Raw genomic sequence first — 16,937 nt, forward strand, 5'->3', positions numbered from 1 at the left:
CCGACATACGTCAGTAAAGCTTGTAACATCCAAGCATTGTTGTTGTTCCCTCGTTGCGAGGTGATGTTAATACACAGTTTTTGCGGATACAAATGGTCACTGAAAGGATTCCGGTAGTCAATCTCAGCTCGACCATCGTGACATAATGATCATCTTTTACAAAATTGGAAGTCGTTCAACCTCTAATAGCTAACATGATGGCCGCTGCCATTTTGGACGTTATTACCTCCATCTGGAATGTGTTTGAAATGAAACATTAAATGTCTGTGTGTGTTTAAAATAGTACAAGAATAATGGTGTCTGTCCAGGCCTTTAAAGAGGAGATTAGCCCGTTGCGTCAGGACGTGCGGCTCGTTAATGAGCTCTCTGCAGAGCTGACGCCACTGGACATCCAGCTGTCCTCCACCGCCTCCAGACAACTGGACCAGCTGAACGTGCGATGGAAACTGTTACAGGTACATTAAATCCTCTTACGTCACCACTTTTGCCTTTTTTTTCTCCTTTTTGTTTCTTTGATGCTTTTCGCCTTTCTGGATTTTTGTCCACGCTTGCACGAATATGCGCTGTGTATATCTTGAGCCTTCAACCTCTCCATTTGCCTGTGCGCCTTCATTTCTCCTTTTGAATTCTTCTCGTTGTTTGTATTCTGATTTTACTTTGTCAGTTAAACACACTGGGGACAGAGATGCGCGCCTCTACCGATGTACCCGTTTCATTTGAACACAGCTCTGTGCTCCGCGCTACACTTTGTCACTCCACATCAATGGACACTAGTCTCGTAGCGCAGCAGTCTGTCGTCGCTCCGTATCTACTAGAATGCCTCGGCTTGATTCGCTGCGGGAGTGTTTCTGCAAGTGGAGCATGTCTTAGCCCTGGAGGAAAAGTCATGAAGAAGTCTCTTTTGATTCGTTGTCTTAGAGATTGAATTCCTGCTCTTTAAGGTTCCATGCACACATAGTAACAGCACACCATTGTGTGATTTTATGGTTTTTTTAGCATGAGGAGTGTGCGTTGTGCAGACTATCTCAAGGCATCATTGCAAGGAATGTTGGCTATCAATTTTTACGCTATAACAATATTTTTTTCACGTGATTAACAAATCGTCTTCTCTCCAATTGAGGAAGCAACAGCGATAAGTGCATCCAGAGATAGTAGAAAAATGGGCTACAAGTGTTTTTCTTCAGTTGCAAATATCCGTTTAACCGTCTCTGTTAACGCATCGCCGGTAAAACTCAATTTGCAACCGTAAAATCCACCATTAACGTCCGCAGATCATCAGACACAACAGGGTTATTCCCTAAGTACATCCTTCTTCAGAAACTAATGATCTTTTAATTCTCAAGAATATTCAACATTGAAATTATGTGAAAATATTAAAATATCTGACATATTGAAAATATATTATAAAAGGGTGGAATGCGCTGATGTCACCTCAGTTCCTGATTTCATGGATCATTTTCTCAATTTGATGGTTCCTTCTCAGGCATCAATGGGCCTATGCAAAGCAAAGTGGAATAAAATAAATAATTCAAGTTTTATCATGCTTTTGTTATCAATTGTAAGAACCACAACTTGAGTCAATGATGTAAATTTCATATTTTGTTATTTAATGTTAGACATATTTCATCAGGAGTAACAGGAAGACAGGGGACAGGAATGAGAGGAACAGTAGTAGCCAGTAAACCAGTAGCAAGCAGTATTTTTGGTATTTATATTTGGAAATTGTTTTTACTTTCACTTGCACTTTTAATACTCTGTGTGCTTCTTACCCTGTATGCTGCTATGCAGTGCTGCTGGAACCTCAATTTCCCTGAGGGATTTCCCAAGGGATTAATAAAGCTCTGTCTAATCTAATCTCATGAAGGCCAGCAAGATGATCATGTTCCTCTCTATGTTATCTTACTAATAATACTTCATTAACAATTATTGCAACAGGCCTAAATGTACGTATGGAAGCTTTTGACCCACTGAAACAGTACACCGATTGTTAATATTACTGTCATGGAAATTTGTATTTTACAGAAAGAGTTCAGAGTTTCCTTTTTGTTAGCTGCCTAATGCTGCCGCTGTGCTGTGTGAGCATGAAATATGAAAGTACACACAAGAAATAAAGAGCTAAAGGGATTTATGGGTGTAAAAAGTAATAAATTTGAAAGCGACCCTTTAAAAGTGGGGCACTGCCACAGAGTGAAACTGGCTAATTTGTGGCCTTGTACTGTTTTCCGTGTACAGACACCATGTAATAGTCTCATTTAGCCGAGAACCGACCGTAGCTCAGTTTCTGAGCGAGACCAGGCTGCAGCTGTAGCAAACTGCATGCATTTTATTCTTGTTTTCTCTTTCTATGTGCAGGAAGGTGACAAGTTGACTAATAAGCCAGTCTGACTGTGTGGTTTGATGATTTTGGCTTTCATCTGCAGACAGCTGCCATCTTCCTCTTGGCGGGGCAGTAACCAACACAGTCATTAGTGGACAGAAACAAATCATGCCAGTGCCATTCTCTGCCTATTTTCTCAATCCCTGTGTTGCGGTTGTGCTGAAGTGATGTGTGTGTGTGTGTGTGTGTGTGTGTGTGTGTGTGTGTGTGTGTGTGTGTGTGTGTGTGTGTGTGTGTGTGTGTGTGTGTGTGTGTGTGTGTGTGTCTGCTAATCGGTCTGATGAGTAAAGGAAGCTCGCGGGCACTGTTGCACACTATTCGACATGTCAATACACAGCCTTGGCAACCACATGAGATCTGTCGTGTAGGGAGTAGTAGCTCACACCTCAGTGGTACTGTGGAGTAATGGGACAGGTGTTCAGCCGCTCACTCACATGTGAACCCACTCCGATTTGTTCCAGGAAAAAATAGACTTCAAGAGCGCTGTCAGATGAACTTGTATCTCAAAAATCAAAAATCTTGGCTCTGTGACAATTTGGTATTGATTAATGGGGCAGCATTGGCTATGGATGTGGAACTCTTCAAATATGGGCAAAACACAATGGAGTAACGTCATTTTCTTTGATGAATTCAGGTTTCGTGCTAGTGGTCAAACCTCAGATGGTCTGCTGCATCCCGGTCAATTTTTTTTAATCATATTTCTATTTATAAGTCATATCTTTACACTTGTATTCTTGACAAGTATAGTGTGTCTCACATTCAGAAAGCTGATGTTGTTCTGAACATTTTGATACACAACACATGGGCATTATATTAAAAGAAAGAAAATACCTGTAAGGCTCCAAGGGTTAAGGTGCATTGAGCAACTCAGGTTTTATTAATGCTCAGCAAATTGTTTATCCTGCTGTTTAGAAGAAATAGTAAATGGCCTGTATTTGTATTGTGGTTTTCCACCTGAAGCAGATTCTCAAAGTGCTTTTCACCCATTCTTTCTTTCTTTCTTTCTTTCTTTCTCTCTCTCACTCACTCACTCACACACATCATTGTGCTGCCAACTTGGGAGATTAAGGACCTTGTCCAACTGCTTAAGTTCCCTTAATGACTTTTCGACTGATAGGGATTTGAACCGAAGATCCTTTTGTCACAAGTCCGCTGCTGTAACCAGTGTAGACCATCACCTCCCCCAAATTTTAAACAAATCTTTGATTGATTGATTGATTACATTGCAGAAGGTGGAAGTGTACACTTAAAGGAGTCTCCTTCTAGTTCAAAGTGCTCAAATGTATGATACAGGTTCTGCCCAGTGCTGCACAGTCTAGTGAACGGTAAATGAATTGCCATTTACAAACTTCATTTAAATTCAAGATGTGACACAGTATACATTCTTTGACTTTGGAGCTTTACAAGAAAATCCACTTCTTATTTAACTGCACTGAAATTGAATTCACTCCAACCATGACGGCAGCTGCGGGCGGCTGTTGCATAGATCAGAGTTTGCATGTCTGACTTTCGAGGCTGCCGCTGACTGTCTTGTTTGGTGTCTGGTCACGGTGCAGGTGTCGGTGGACGACAGATTGAAGCTCCTTCAGGAAGCACACCGAGACTTTGGGCCATCCTCACAGCATTTCCTCTCCAGTGAGTACTTGGACAGTTAACTGGGAAATGTGGGAGGGGTGTTTGTCCTCTTTTAAGTATATATACGAACACGCATTTATCTTTAGCGCAGCAAATAACTGAAACAATCCTTCACATGGCGATACAAGCATCAGATTTGGCATGAATATTCTTCATAAATCAGTGTTTGAGAAAAAAGTGCTTGCTACTTGAAAATCCAATATGGCAGCCAGGTAGAGGTCAATAAAGAATTACACAAGGGGTCAAAATTTTAAAATGTTCCAATCATATTGAAAGCTATACCACATTATGTGTGTTATCACAAAGATTCCAAAAAGGTATAGTTTGGACTATCTATGACTGAATGTTCTGGAGTCATGGGGTAAAAACAGCAAGTATGGTGATAAAGGTCAGTTTCAGTTTGTACAGGAGTCAAGTTTAAGTTGCTCCAATTTTGGTAAAAAAGTGGTGCACATTATTGGTTGAACTAATAGGATTAATAAATGGAATAGTTTTGACTGTGTTGAATGCTTGGTTTGCAAAGTAAATATCAAACAGTGTTGACGTCCATTGGATCAATCAATCAATCAATCAATCTTTTTATATAGCGCCAAATCACAACAAACAGTTGCCCCAAGGCGCTTTATATTGTAAGGCAAGGCCATACAATAATTATGTAAAACCCCAACGGTCAAAACGACCCCCTGTGAGCAAGCACTTGGCTACAGTGGGAAGGAAAAACTCCCTTTTAACAGGAAGAAACCTCCAGCAGAACCAGGCTCAGGGAGGGGCAGTCTTCTCCTGGGACTGGTTGGGGCTGAGGGAGAGAACCAGGAAAAAGACATGCTGTGGAGGGGAGCAGAGATCAATCACTAATGATTAAATGCAGAGTGGTGCATACAGAGCAAAAAGAGAAAGAAACAGTGCATCATGGGAACCCCCCAGCAGTCTACGTCTATAGCAGCATAACTAAGGGATGGTTCAGGGTCACCTGATCCAGCCCTAACTATAAGCTTTAGCAAAAAGGAAAGTTTTAAGCCTAATCTTAAAAGTAGAGAGGGTGTCTGTCTCCCTGATCTGAATTGGGAGCTGGTTCCACAGGAGAGGAGCCTGAAAGCTGAAGGCTCTGCCTCCCATTCTACTCTTACAAACCCTAGGAACTACAAGTAAGCCTGCAGTCTGAGAGCGAAGCGCTCTATTGGGGTGATATGGTACTACGAGGTCCCTAAGATAAGATGGGACTTGATTATTCAAAACCTTATAAGTAAGAAGAAGAATTTTAAATTCTATTCTAGAATTAACAGGAAGCCAATGAAGAGAGGCCAATATGGGTGAGATATGCTCTCTCCTTCTAGTCCCCGTCAGTACTCTAGCTGCAGCATTTTGAATTAACTGAAGGCTTTTTAGGGAACTTTTAGGACAACCTGATAATAATGAATTACAATAGTCCAGTTTAATATGCGCTTTGAATGACATATCCTGATCAAAAATGACTCCAAGATTTCTCACAGTATTACTAGAGGTCAGGGTAATGCCATCCAGAGTAAGGATCTGGTTAGACACCATGTTTCTAAGATTTGTGGGGCCAAGTACAATAACTTCAGTTTTATCTGAGTTTAAAAGCAGGAAATTAGAGGTCATCCATGTCTTTATGTCTGTAAGACAATCCTGCAGTTTAGCTAATTGGTGTGTGTCCTCTGGCTTCAAGGATTCTTGAATTCTATGACATGTTACATATGTTACCCTGTAACGTGACAACTAAGCGTGACACATACTGCAAACTATTCCTTTTAAAAACCCTATTAATTCAACCAATAATTTGCATCACATTTTATAAAAATTCGAGCAACTTTAACTTATGACACGTATACAAACTGGAGCTGACCTTTGCCACCATTCTTATTGTTTTTACCCCATAACTCCAGAACATTCACTCATAGATAGTCCAAACTATACCTTTTTGGAATATTTATGATCAGACAAATACTGTATTATACTTTTTAATATGATTGGATTGGCCCCTGTGTAATTCTTCATTGACCCCTACCAGGCTGCCATATTGGATTTTCAAGTGGCCAGCACTTTTTTCCTTAAACACTGATTCATGAAGGACTTTCAGGCCAAATCTGTTGCTTGTTTCACCAAGTGAACAATTCTGGCCAAACGTCATGCTTATCTGCTCCACTACTTGCCACACTTGGCAGTTGTTTGGGTGCACGTGCATGAATTCACACAGTCTCAAGTGGAGACACTTCACTCTAGAATAATGTAAGGCTTAATTACAGCTCTCCGCTGACTCCCGTCTCTTTGCCCACTTTCGAACTCTCATTACAGAAGAAGAGAGTTTGAGATAAAGTACGAGCAAGAGGACGGAGACAAATGCACAGCATTAAACAAAGCTACTCTTAACTTTTCTTCTCTTCCACCACTTTCGACGATCCTTCAACTGTCGGCGTTCTTTCTGCTTTCGCCTGATATGCTTTTCCGGCTGTCAGACACGGAGACAGAATGGACGACGTGTGAGTCTCAGACCAGGTGGTAAGCTCGACTGTTGCACTGTGTCGCCAAGAGACATGAATTTACTAAGTACACCCGCGGAGACCTGAGCAGCCACACGAGACAAAACCTCACTCTGTCTTTCCTTTCATCTTCGCGGCACCGTGACACTATCTCCTCCATCATGGGTTCACTCTCATTACACGAGTAGCTTAATATTCCGTCAGGGATCAATAAAGTTCTGCCTTCTTATCTTGCCTTATCCATCTCGTATAGCACCCAATCTCTCTTGATCTCTTTCTCTTGCTGTCTTGCTGTCTATCTCATTTCTCGATCTTTATGTAGAGCTGTGTCAGAGGGGAGGGGAAGTAGGATGCCGATAAATCAAGCAACATTTTTACACCGTATTGCTCTTGAGAGTTGCTCAGGTCTAATAAAAGCTGGATTTTAAAGCTCCGTCAGCTGATCGTTGTCGATATTTCAAGCATCTTTCCGTGTGGGATCGTCGGCGTTTGCCCGTCTAGGTTTATTTGGTAAAAAAGTTTTCAACTGTCAACTTTCAAATCCTCCCGTCTGTCTCCCACCCTCCTTCCACCGAGATAAGTCAATTTCACGCGAGCTAAGAATCCTCCTATGAAGCGAAGTGTTAGATGTGAGAATTATATGAAAACGAGCCCAAAGCACTAAATGGATTACTGTGTTGCACGGTAAGCTCCGTGCGCTGTTTATTCAGATGGATGTTTGTGATTTTTGACGACTTGACCTTGTGTGTCTCTCCTTCTCTCCATTTCTCTTGATCTTTCTGCAGCTTCCGTGCAGCTCCCCTGGCAACGTGCGGTTTCTCAAAATAAGGTTCCATATTACATCAAGTAAGTACCAGAGCGCGGCTTCGATTGCTATCTTTAAGCCGCTGTGTACACACACGCATGACTGTGTGGAATCGAATGCTGTCATCGTGGAATCGAGGTGGTATTAGTTCAAGTTCAATGTAAAGACGTCGAATTGCACAAGAGTCTCTCTGCATAATGACCACTTATGACCATCTTGGGTTTTTGGGGATGTTTTTTGGAAGTTTTTTTAAAGATGTGCTAGAAATTGATCTCTATTCCTCCTGCTGTAAGGATTTTAATATTTCAACCTCTTGATCTGGCCACACTGCCTGACCTTTAACCTCCTCACTACATCCCGTGCACACATCACATATATCATTCATTGTGGGCCTAATTAAAGTTCTTTCTGCCGGTTGATTTCTCTGTATACATTAAAATTCAAACTGTGTCAGTCACACTACTCGCTCAGTCCAACATTAGCATCTCTTTCTAAGCTGATATTATTCACAGGAATCCCAAAGCGGCCGCCCAGGCTATGCTAATCATCACTAAAAGCTCCGGCTTGACGTCCTGCTTCCCATTCAGATTCTTTCCAAATTAGGCCAAACGGCACAGCTCTTGGTCTCAGCTTTTCTCAGCTTTGCGAACTGTCATTCTTTTTTTTTTTTTTTGAAACTTTGAACAACCTCATTACCGCAAACTCTTGTGACTTTGTCAGTAAATTGCTGACTTCCCCCAAATCTGAATTGTGTTTTTTTTTTGCACTAAGAAGAGAGCTCAGGGTGGTTTGAAAACCCTTTTGCTTGCAGTTTAAACTGTCAGTTGTGAATCTACTTCTGGTTTCTACTTGAGCTGGTAAAATGGGCTTCTACGTTAGCAAAGCCTCGCAATATTTGACGATTGAAATTGCCAGCCAGTCTCCTATGGGTCAAATATTGGTCTCTCTAGGTTCACATCAACAGCATCAAGCTTTTGGTACAAACCACAAATCAACCTTTTGGTAAATGTGGTAAATTAATATATTCACTGATCCATAAGGTTTTTTTTTTACTTTATTTTTATAATTTTTTCAGTTTTACATAAAAATAAACCAACCAAAAATCTTACAAACCAACAAAATATAGGACCAGCCACCTAGTAAGAGTAATAGTAGTAGTAATAGTAAGAGTCAGTGAAAATTAAATGAAAATTACACATATTCCGCAAGGTTTTTTTTTATTATTAACCAAATCAAATGTCATTACAAGTCGAGAAAACATTTCCATTTTTTCCAGTATTTCTCACATTTTTCAGAGGAATGTCTGAGAGAGTAGGTTGTCTGCTCCATAACATAAAGTTCGTGCACAATGTCCATCCAGTCCATAAGAGTTGGTGATTCGAGCTTCAGTCAGTTCCGTGTTATAGCCTTTTTGCAGGCTGCCTGTAATTTGCAAGAGGTGATCCATAAGGTTTAAGAATAATGCTCAAAGTGACATTGAGAGGTCTTCAATTTACCTCCCAAACATATTAAAAAAATAGACATTCTCTTCGCTGAAACATCAGAAAAGAGTGGGGAGATTTTCACTGCCCAAGAATAAGGAAAAATAAATGACTAAATGGCTTGCATTCAAATTTGACCTTATTAAATTCAGTCAATTTTAATTATCCCTGCAGCAAAATTGAAATAGCACGCATAACAACACCCAGCACATTCATGAAGAGACATACTATGAATATGGAACGTGAAACTGGAAGAAAGTGTGTAATATTATCGCGTAAACCACAGTATTGTGCAAATGTTTTAGATGCACTAAATGTACTATATGTCTAAAATTTTAGAAAATAATGAAATGCTGCTAAATGTCTAGCTTTTATAAATGAATCATATGTTGGTACACAGAAGTACATAATGTATAACCATTTCTCATTTTTGGGTGATAAAGTGACTTACTTATTGATTTTTTTTTTTTTAAGGTACTCTTCTGCAATTTATAAGAAACTCAAGTTGTGTTTACTTTGGTTCTTGTCGTTCTTTTGGTTTGTCATGTACTGGGCACTATTCGAATTTGAAAATTTATGGGGTGATGGTTGATTTATGTAATGAAATACAAGAAAGTTCTCACATTTGAGATTAGTAATGTTTGGATAGTTCAAATTTGAAAGCAGGAGTTGTTGTTTTTGGTCCTATGTACCCATCCATATATGACCAAAATAGCATGAAGAGTTTTGATCTGATTTGGACCAAAATTGCTGGGTTGATTGAGGGTTAGTCAAGGACAAAGTGATTTTGATATTGAGATTAATTGGTTAAAAATCACCATCACAGGCCAAGGTCAAATGTTTGGCCCAATGTTTATATGTTGCGATATTTCAAATTGCTAATCTGAGGAATTGGTTAAGGGGACACGCGGTTACTGTTCAACATTATTATGAAGTTATATGTAATCTTTCTATTGCTTGCATGCCCTTTGAGCTGGGGTAACCTTGAAAGGTCAAACTTAACTTTATAACTTTATTTTAAACAGTTTGAAGCCAAAATGGATTCAAAATGGCAGAAAGTTTGTTTGTTAGTCGAGGAACTGACTAGAACTGTATAACATCCTATAAAACTGTATAGTATCTCTGAATCAAAAGTATTAATGACCAGGTGTTGAACATTTACAGCACCTGTGTTGCATCTTCTACATGCTTCTTCTTGTCTTTTATATCTCTTGATTTCTGACCCACTGTTGAAGAATGAAAAAAATGAACACATTTATATTGAAATTCCATGGGGTCGATTATCACTTTTGCGTGTCTATGTTTTTACTTTCGCTATGTTTTCAGCGGTTTTTAACTACCTTGGGACTATAGGTCATAAATATTACTCAGAATGAGATTAAAAATCTTAAATGTTTTCAGTTTGATTACCTGCTGACCCTCAAAGCCGCAATCTGTTGCGGTGACCCAGAGTGAAAAGAGGGAGAAGGTGAAGGGACTTACTTTATTGTATCCCACCACATTTTCCAGTATGTTGTCTTTTATTGTTTCTTTTATCCCCAAAATTGGGTCATCACTGTCATCCACCTGCAGTGTGTCCGTCCTTCAACTCGATACTCGAGAGGACAAAAGATCAAAGTCGTTTACACTCTGAGAACATGCAAACTTCAGAGTCAACAGCAGCCTGCCGCCTCAGACGTGACCCTCTGGTGAACCTGTAGTCTCTCGCTCACACAAATAAGCACACAAAAGCATGTTTGCGGGGGCACAAAACAAAATGCACACACATCTGGAGCCAAGCTCTCACTCGCTTTTTCCAAACGTCTTCACAGGCGCTCACACAATCGCCTCTTCCTGAGAACAACAACAAAGAATCAATCCTACATCCGTGTGTGTTTTTCACTCGTGTGTTGTTCAAAACTGCCAATTGTGAAGCCAGATATCCAGAGAAGGCAGTTTTGTGCGTACAAATGTAAGTTTGAACACTGAATTCTCAGTGTGTCTCCAGGACTAATCACAGGTCTCTTTCAGCTCCACGACATCCCAGGACACAGGCGTCAGTCCCTGACACATTCATTTCCACGAGTCGCTCTTCATCTCCTCTTCCATCGCCTCGCACGCTCTGCTTCTTTCTTCAAGCTGACAAAAGGCCGCTGATTAAACCGCCCCCCTGCAGCAAGGAGATCAAGCGACATGTTGGAGGAAATCAGTTGGTTTCAAAGTTGGCTTTGTGCCGGCAAACCGACACACCGCCCCATTTCACACGGTTTTGGCACTTTGTAATCTTACTGGCGGTTTTTTGAGAGCAAAAACAAGATCCACGTGTCGAAGGATTTTGGGGCTTACGAGTCCAAACCAGTAACAAGTGGGATGGTATAGATAATCCAAGTTAAAAGACCGAATGGTCTACCCCTAAAAATTGGTCCACCCTGCCTCCACTACGCGTGTGTCATTTCGGAGCTCTGAGACAGAGTCTCTTCACCCAGAGCGATCAAATGGATTAACGTGATTATTAACCATCAGTTGATAAAGGTAAAACCTCTTAAATCATTCTAAAGTGAGTTTTAAGCAGAAACGAGGCTGTTTTAAGCAGATACGAGGTGATACTTGGTGATGCTTTGAAATGACCGACACGCAGTGAACGCATCAGCAAGCAGCCCTTGTAGCTGCGGTGCTCTGATCACTTCCTCCATCTTTTATGATGAAATAATGCTGAATTTATGTGGAAATGTTTGTTGTACAAAAGCTTCAGATATCTGTCGCTGAGACAGATGATGATGGAGTGCAGTTTGAAGCAGAAACAAGGTGATAATCAGTGAATCACGGCTAATGACGCATGCACAGTGAAGGCAGGGCGGACCAGTTTTTAGGGGGACCGTTCAGTCTGTAACACCGGCAGTGTTTAACTTCTGTTTCATAGCACACACTATGAACCCAAGACATTTCATGTTTTGTGTGGTCATTTGTTAATATACATCCATTCCTGAATTTAACGCCTGCATCACAATATAAGCATTTACCACTTTGTAAAGTTTCCATTCCTATTCTTTTGGCATTGCAGACATCAATGATTTTTTTTCTGACTTTGGTTGTACTCTTTTACTCTCTGACAGTAATTCTGTCCAGTTGCTCCCATGCAGAAATAAGAATTACCTACCCAGCATCGTGATTGTGCACGACAGTGTCTGACGGTAACAAATGTCTGACAACAAAGTGGTGTTTGTGCAACACCAGGTCTTTGGCTGGTCTGCAGCCAAGCGTGAAGCGATACATCCACCTTTTGCCCCGTACTCCAGAAGTGATATTAAGATGCACGGTTTAGGTGGTCACCAAGGATACATGCCAAGGGAGGACCCACCCCCACCTCACTGCCTTTTTTCCTCTTTATTCCACTGCAGGAGTGCTGATGTCAGTATTGTAGTGTGCATTTAATGTATCTCTTTCTCCATGCACATGCACTCATATTTCATTGTTGGTAAACTCAGAGCGCACCTTTACACCAAAGCTACACTTGAATTGACATTAAGCTTTGAAAGTGTGTGTCAGCCACAGAACAAAAAAGGCAACAATTGTGTTATAATCTTTTGGGGAAAAACGGACAATACTATCCAAGTAGCGTGTTGCCCATGGGGATCCACTGGCTCTAGTTTGGGTAGTGTTTATAAAATAGGTAGCTGACATTTTTCAAGGGTGGTAATTAATTGTGCAAAGTTTCTATAATGAGTTGGAATGGCATGTGAGTCTAGAATGTTTTTAGAACTTTAGACCTTAGACCTCAGCAGTTTTTAGAAGAACTCAACCCTTATTTCCTGTTAATTACGTAAGTTTTTAATGCTAATTTACTGTCTTAATGTATTTATAAATTTGTTAGGTTTTTGTTATCATATACATGCTATTATTATTATTGTTATTATTTTTATTATTTTATTTTTACTTCTATTTTGTCATTTGATTTTTAATTGGACCACAATGGAAATAAGTGTTTTCACTTTCTTGTGTCATCCATGTATTTTTAACAGATTTACAATTATATTATGTACTTACATTGAACTTACTAAATAAAATCACGCACACATGCACTCACACTTTTAATATAAAGATGATTTACCACCACCTGCTGGAATGGTGTGCTCGTGCAGAATGTAATTAGCAATGTTAGCTAATATCCGCAGTTTCTCCAAAAATATTAGTCCTATGAACGTATCGTTTTGGCGCCATTCATCCTTGACCCAAACTACATAAGCATACCAAACAGCAAATATCACCTGTCCTCAGCTTGTCCGTGATAGTTATACACACACTGCATGCACATATGCACAGACAGGTTCTTGTCTTTTTCACATTCTGCTGCAAGCAGGTCCTTCTGTTTTTAGATACAGGTAGAAGACATCAAATGCAATACACATTTCACTCATGGTAACGGCAACATGAGACTTAACTAAACTGAACTACAAAAACACAATAAATCATGACACTAACAACACTGTTAAACTAACATGAGCCAGTATAACATTTTAAACTCCAAACTTCCATGGGGCATTGCAGCACAACATCCATTGTTTACTGGTTAGCTGAAATTGGTAATTTCACCAAAAAATGTTTGTCCTATCAACTTTCCATTTTCGCAGCATTCATCCTTGAACTAAAATACATAAGCATACCAAACAGCAAATCTCAGCTCTCCCCAGTTTCTGCTTGGTTGAAGTCATATACATACACGCACACAGAGGCCACTTGGTTATTATATAGATGTTGTCATGGTGATTCAATTTGGGCTTTGTCAGTTTAATGCTATCCTTGATTAGCATGCTTTAAGTTAGTACACAGTGAGTCCCTTTAACATTGCTCGGTGTACATAGAGCTGTAGTGTAAAGCTGGAAATTTCAGGAAACTTTTCTTGTTCTTTCATGTATTTTAATCATTTCTTTGTCAGACAAACAGACAGGAATAGTGTGGTTGTGGTGAGCTACAAGAAAGAAGGAATTACACTGTTACCTTTTTTTTGGTCTCTGTAGCAGATACAAATGACCACATTAAACAGAAAATATCAAAGGAACTAGCCATTATGTTTAAGTTAAGTTTTTATCGCAGTGATCTTGTCTGCGAGGGTCAGACAACTCTATTTTCATCTAATGGCTCCGGCTGCATACTGTGCCGGCTCATACAGACAGAAATGTCCTTAAAAAAAAACATTGTGCAAAAGGGTATTTTTAACCCCCAGTACTCCAGTGGCAACATAAATTTCATTCTTCCTCCTTCTGCTTTGGTAATCCAGGCCATGACCTCCTTTGATTGGTGATACTTTGAGATGTCATTTTATGATAGTCATGGGGGAAAATCTCATGTGCATCACAGACCCGTCCAACTTTATCCCCAGAGGCTCTCACTCACTGTTAGTTATCTGTGGACAAATTTGGAACAACATCATTAAGATGCCCAACAAAAACAGTAGCAAGCTGTCAGATGCAGCTATCAGGAAAAGACTTTTGCATCAGAGTTGAAAGAACCCCCACTGAGTTGAAGTTTACTGAAGATTTAAGGTTGCACATCTCCAAGAAGCATTCATATATCTGCGAGAAAATCTGTTTGGGCCCCGTGTTAGAAAAATTATGATGAAATACTGGCTTTTAGTGTGCACATGACAGTAAGTAAATATAGGTCTGGTTTTTCTCAAAATGATTTTGGTTTTCTGTTTTGTCTGTACAGATTTTTAACGATAAAGCTGAGAATTCAATTTACTAATAGAGTTAACGTTACCCTGTTGACTTGAGTATGGATGTTGTTGAGAAAATGTCATAGTGGAAAGCACTCAATCAGATTAATCTTTACATGTACACATACCGTCATCAGCAACCACAGGAGCCTCTTCAGCCACAGACTGCTCCTTCCCAAGTGCAGGACCAACAGACTGAAAAACTCCTTTGTCCCTCAGGTTATCAGACTGTACAACTCTTCAGAGGAGGAGTAACAGGAAGACAGAGGACGGGAATGAGAGGAACAGTAGTAGTCAGTAAACCAACCAGTATTGATAAGTATGTATGGTATTTATGTATGTGTATTTATATTTGCAAACTGTTTTTTTTTTTTAGTATTTTTCTCATATAAACTAACCTAATTGTCTCTTAGTATGAAACAGAATGGTGGCATTTTGTTCCAAATGTAATTACTAAATAACAAAGATAACCTGCTTCGAAATCAGGCTTTTTGAAAGAGTGGTTCATGAGCGATCCCAAGTGGTCCCTGATTATATTGGTAAAATACCACATTTTAAAGTAATATCATATTCTAACTTAAAAGTGTTTCTCAAATGGTTTAAAAAATATTCTAAAATGTAATGAATTGTAGCATATTATTTTCATTAACTTGTATGTAAATCCAAAAACTAGAATTTGAATGGCCTGTTTTGTGATGCTCATAATATACTGTTTGATTGATAAGCAGATCTATTGTATTTTGGGACTTAGTTTGTCCTTGAGGTTTTTTTTATTTTATTTTATTTTTTCATTGGTTAAGTGGTCTTTGGTCTGAAAAACATTGAGAAACACAGTTGTAAACCTAATCATAGTTGAATCTAAAAGATAATGCTAACTCCTAATCAACTTAACCTAACACTAACCTGCCTCTAAACCAAGACTTAACCTAACTCTAAACATGTCTTTTATTTATCATATTAGAAATGTGACTAAAATGTCTATTTTCACTTGTGCTGTGATTAGACTAATTCTGCCCATAATGCTGAGACTTTGATTGATGCCTTTATGCTTTGAGAATTGAGTACTTCAGTGTACTATCCTCAGGCTTTCCTCAAAATAGAATACAAAATCTTCCAAAGATTCAGAATTCAGCTGTTCGGGTTTTGACCAGATCTGGGACATTCATTCATATTACTCTGGTGTTAGTCTTCTTTCACTGGCTCCTATTCATGCAAGAATAGGTTTTAAAGATTTACTGCTGACATATGAAGTACTGAAAGGTTGTTCATCAACTTACTTTACCCGGTTGGTTGAGCCTTATGTGCCAGCATGAGCCCTTTGTTATTGAGATCCTTGCTAGTTAAGTGTTAACTCAGTGTGGTTATGTTTTGTTGGGATGTCCATTTTTGCCTTGTTCCTCACTGTGGTTGTTCCTTTCGAATTGTAAATTGTTTTATTGTTAATTTTGTTTGTGTTTCAGTGTGTATATTGTAAAATACTTTGACACATCATTATGAAATGAATACTTTTCTAAACCGAATCCTAAACCTAAATCTTAACCACTGACCAATTGAACTTTATCTAACCCTAAACCTAATTTTAACTGAAACATAACCATTGACCATCTTAATCTTGTCTGTCCCTGACTGGCTGTGCTTGTGCACTCAAGGTCATACTGATATGTAATTGGCTTGTTCAAATTTGTCACTTGGGGAAATTGATCTCGTCCGTGCATGTGCATGAGGAGGTCAGATTTCATGCTGCCTTCTGCAGACATTTGTGGAAAAAAAATCTGCTTTTGTGGCGATCTTGAAATTTTAACGAGGTCATATCTGAATGGACATCATAAATTAGAATTAATCTTAAATAATGTTAAATCTGTTTGTATTTATAAGTTCTGCACATCCACACATTAGTGACGCCACCGTCGCTGCAAAAAAGGATCATCCGCTAACTAGTGTCAAACGTCTGTGGAGCGAAAGCGTTCCTCTTGTCCACTTGACTGCCTCGGTTTTCTGTCAGCTTTTCACCGAGATGCCTGTCAGCGAAAAGCAAGCTGATGCAGAACCAGGAGGAAAGTTCTGCATTTAAAAACAGAACTATATATATATAAATATTCCACACATCTTAGACTCTGGACAGTCAGTCACCTTCACAAATAAATAAATAAATAAATAAAAATACAAAGACAGCGCCAGAGAGCGGAGCTCCAACGGCAGGTGGAAAAAAGTCAAATGTTGTTGCTGTCCTCTGTGAAGGCAGCCGTGTTTGATCCGTTATGTCACTGCTTTCTTTTTTATTATTATTATTATTATTATTTGTGTTGTTGGATTTTCTCGACATTCGATCGTTGTGTGTGTTTTTGATGTGTGTGAGGCGTCTGTCTGAAGCAGGAATGTAAGCACGGCGTTGAGAAGCGATCCCTTTATAATGGCATCCCGCGGGGGTTTGAACAGACAGATGCCGTGG

At 39.5% G+C, this 16,937-nt stretch overlaps 1 protein-coding gene across 1 annotated transcript in view; it reads left to right on the plus strand.

The window, feature by feature from the left end:
* Positions 1–16,937, plus strand: part of utrn (utrophin) — a 301,805-nt gene that overhangs the window by 204,490 nt on the left and 80,378 nt on the right. The window contains 3 exon segments of the mRNA XM_034162029.1: positions 309–455; positions 3,934–4,012; positions 7,296–7,356. Of these exon segments, the coding sequence (XP_034017920.1) occupies positions 309–455; positions 3,934–4,012; positions 7,296–7,356 (287 nt within the window).

This window comes from Thalassophryne amazonica, chromosome 21 (assembly GCF_902500255.1).
Source record: "Thalassophryne amazonica chromosome 21, fThaAma1.1, whole genome shotgun sequence".
NCBI lineage: Eukaryota > Metazoa > Chordata > Actinopteri > Batrachoidiformes > Batrachoididae > Thalassophryne > Thalassophryne amazonica.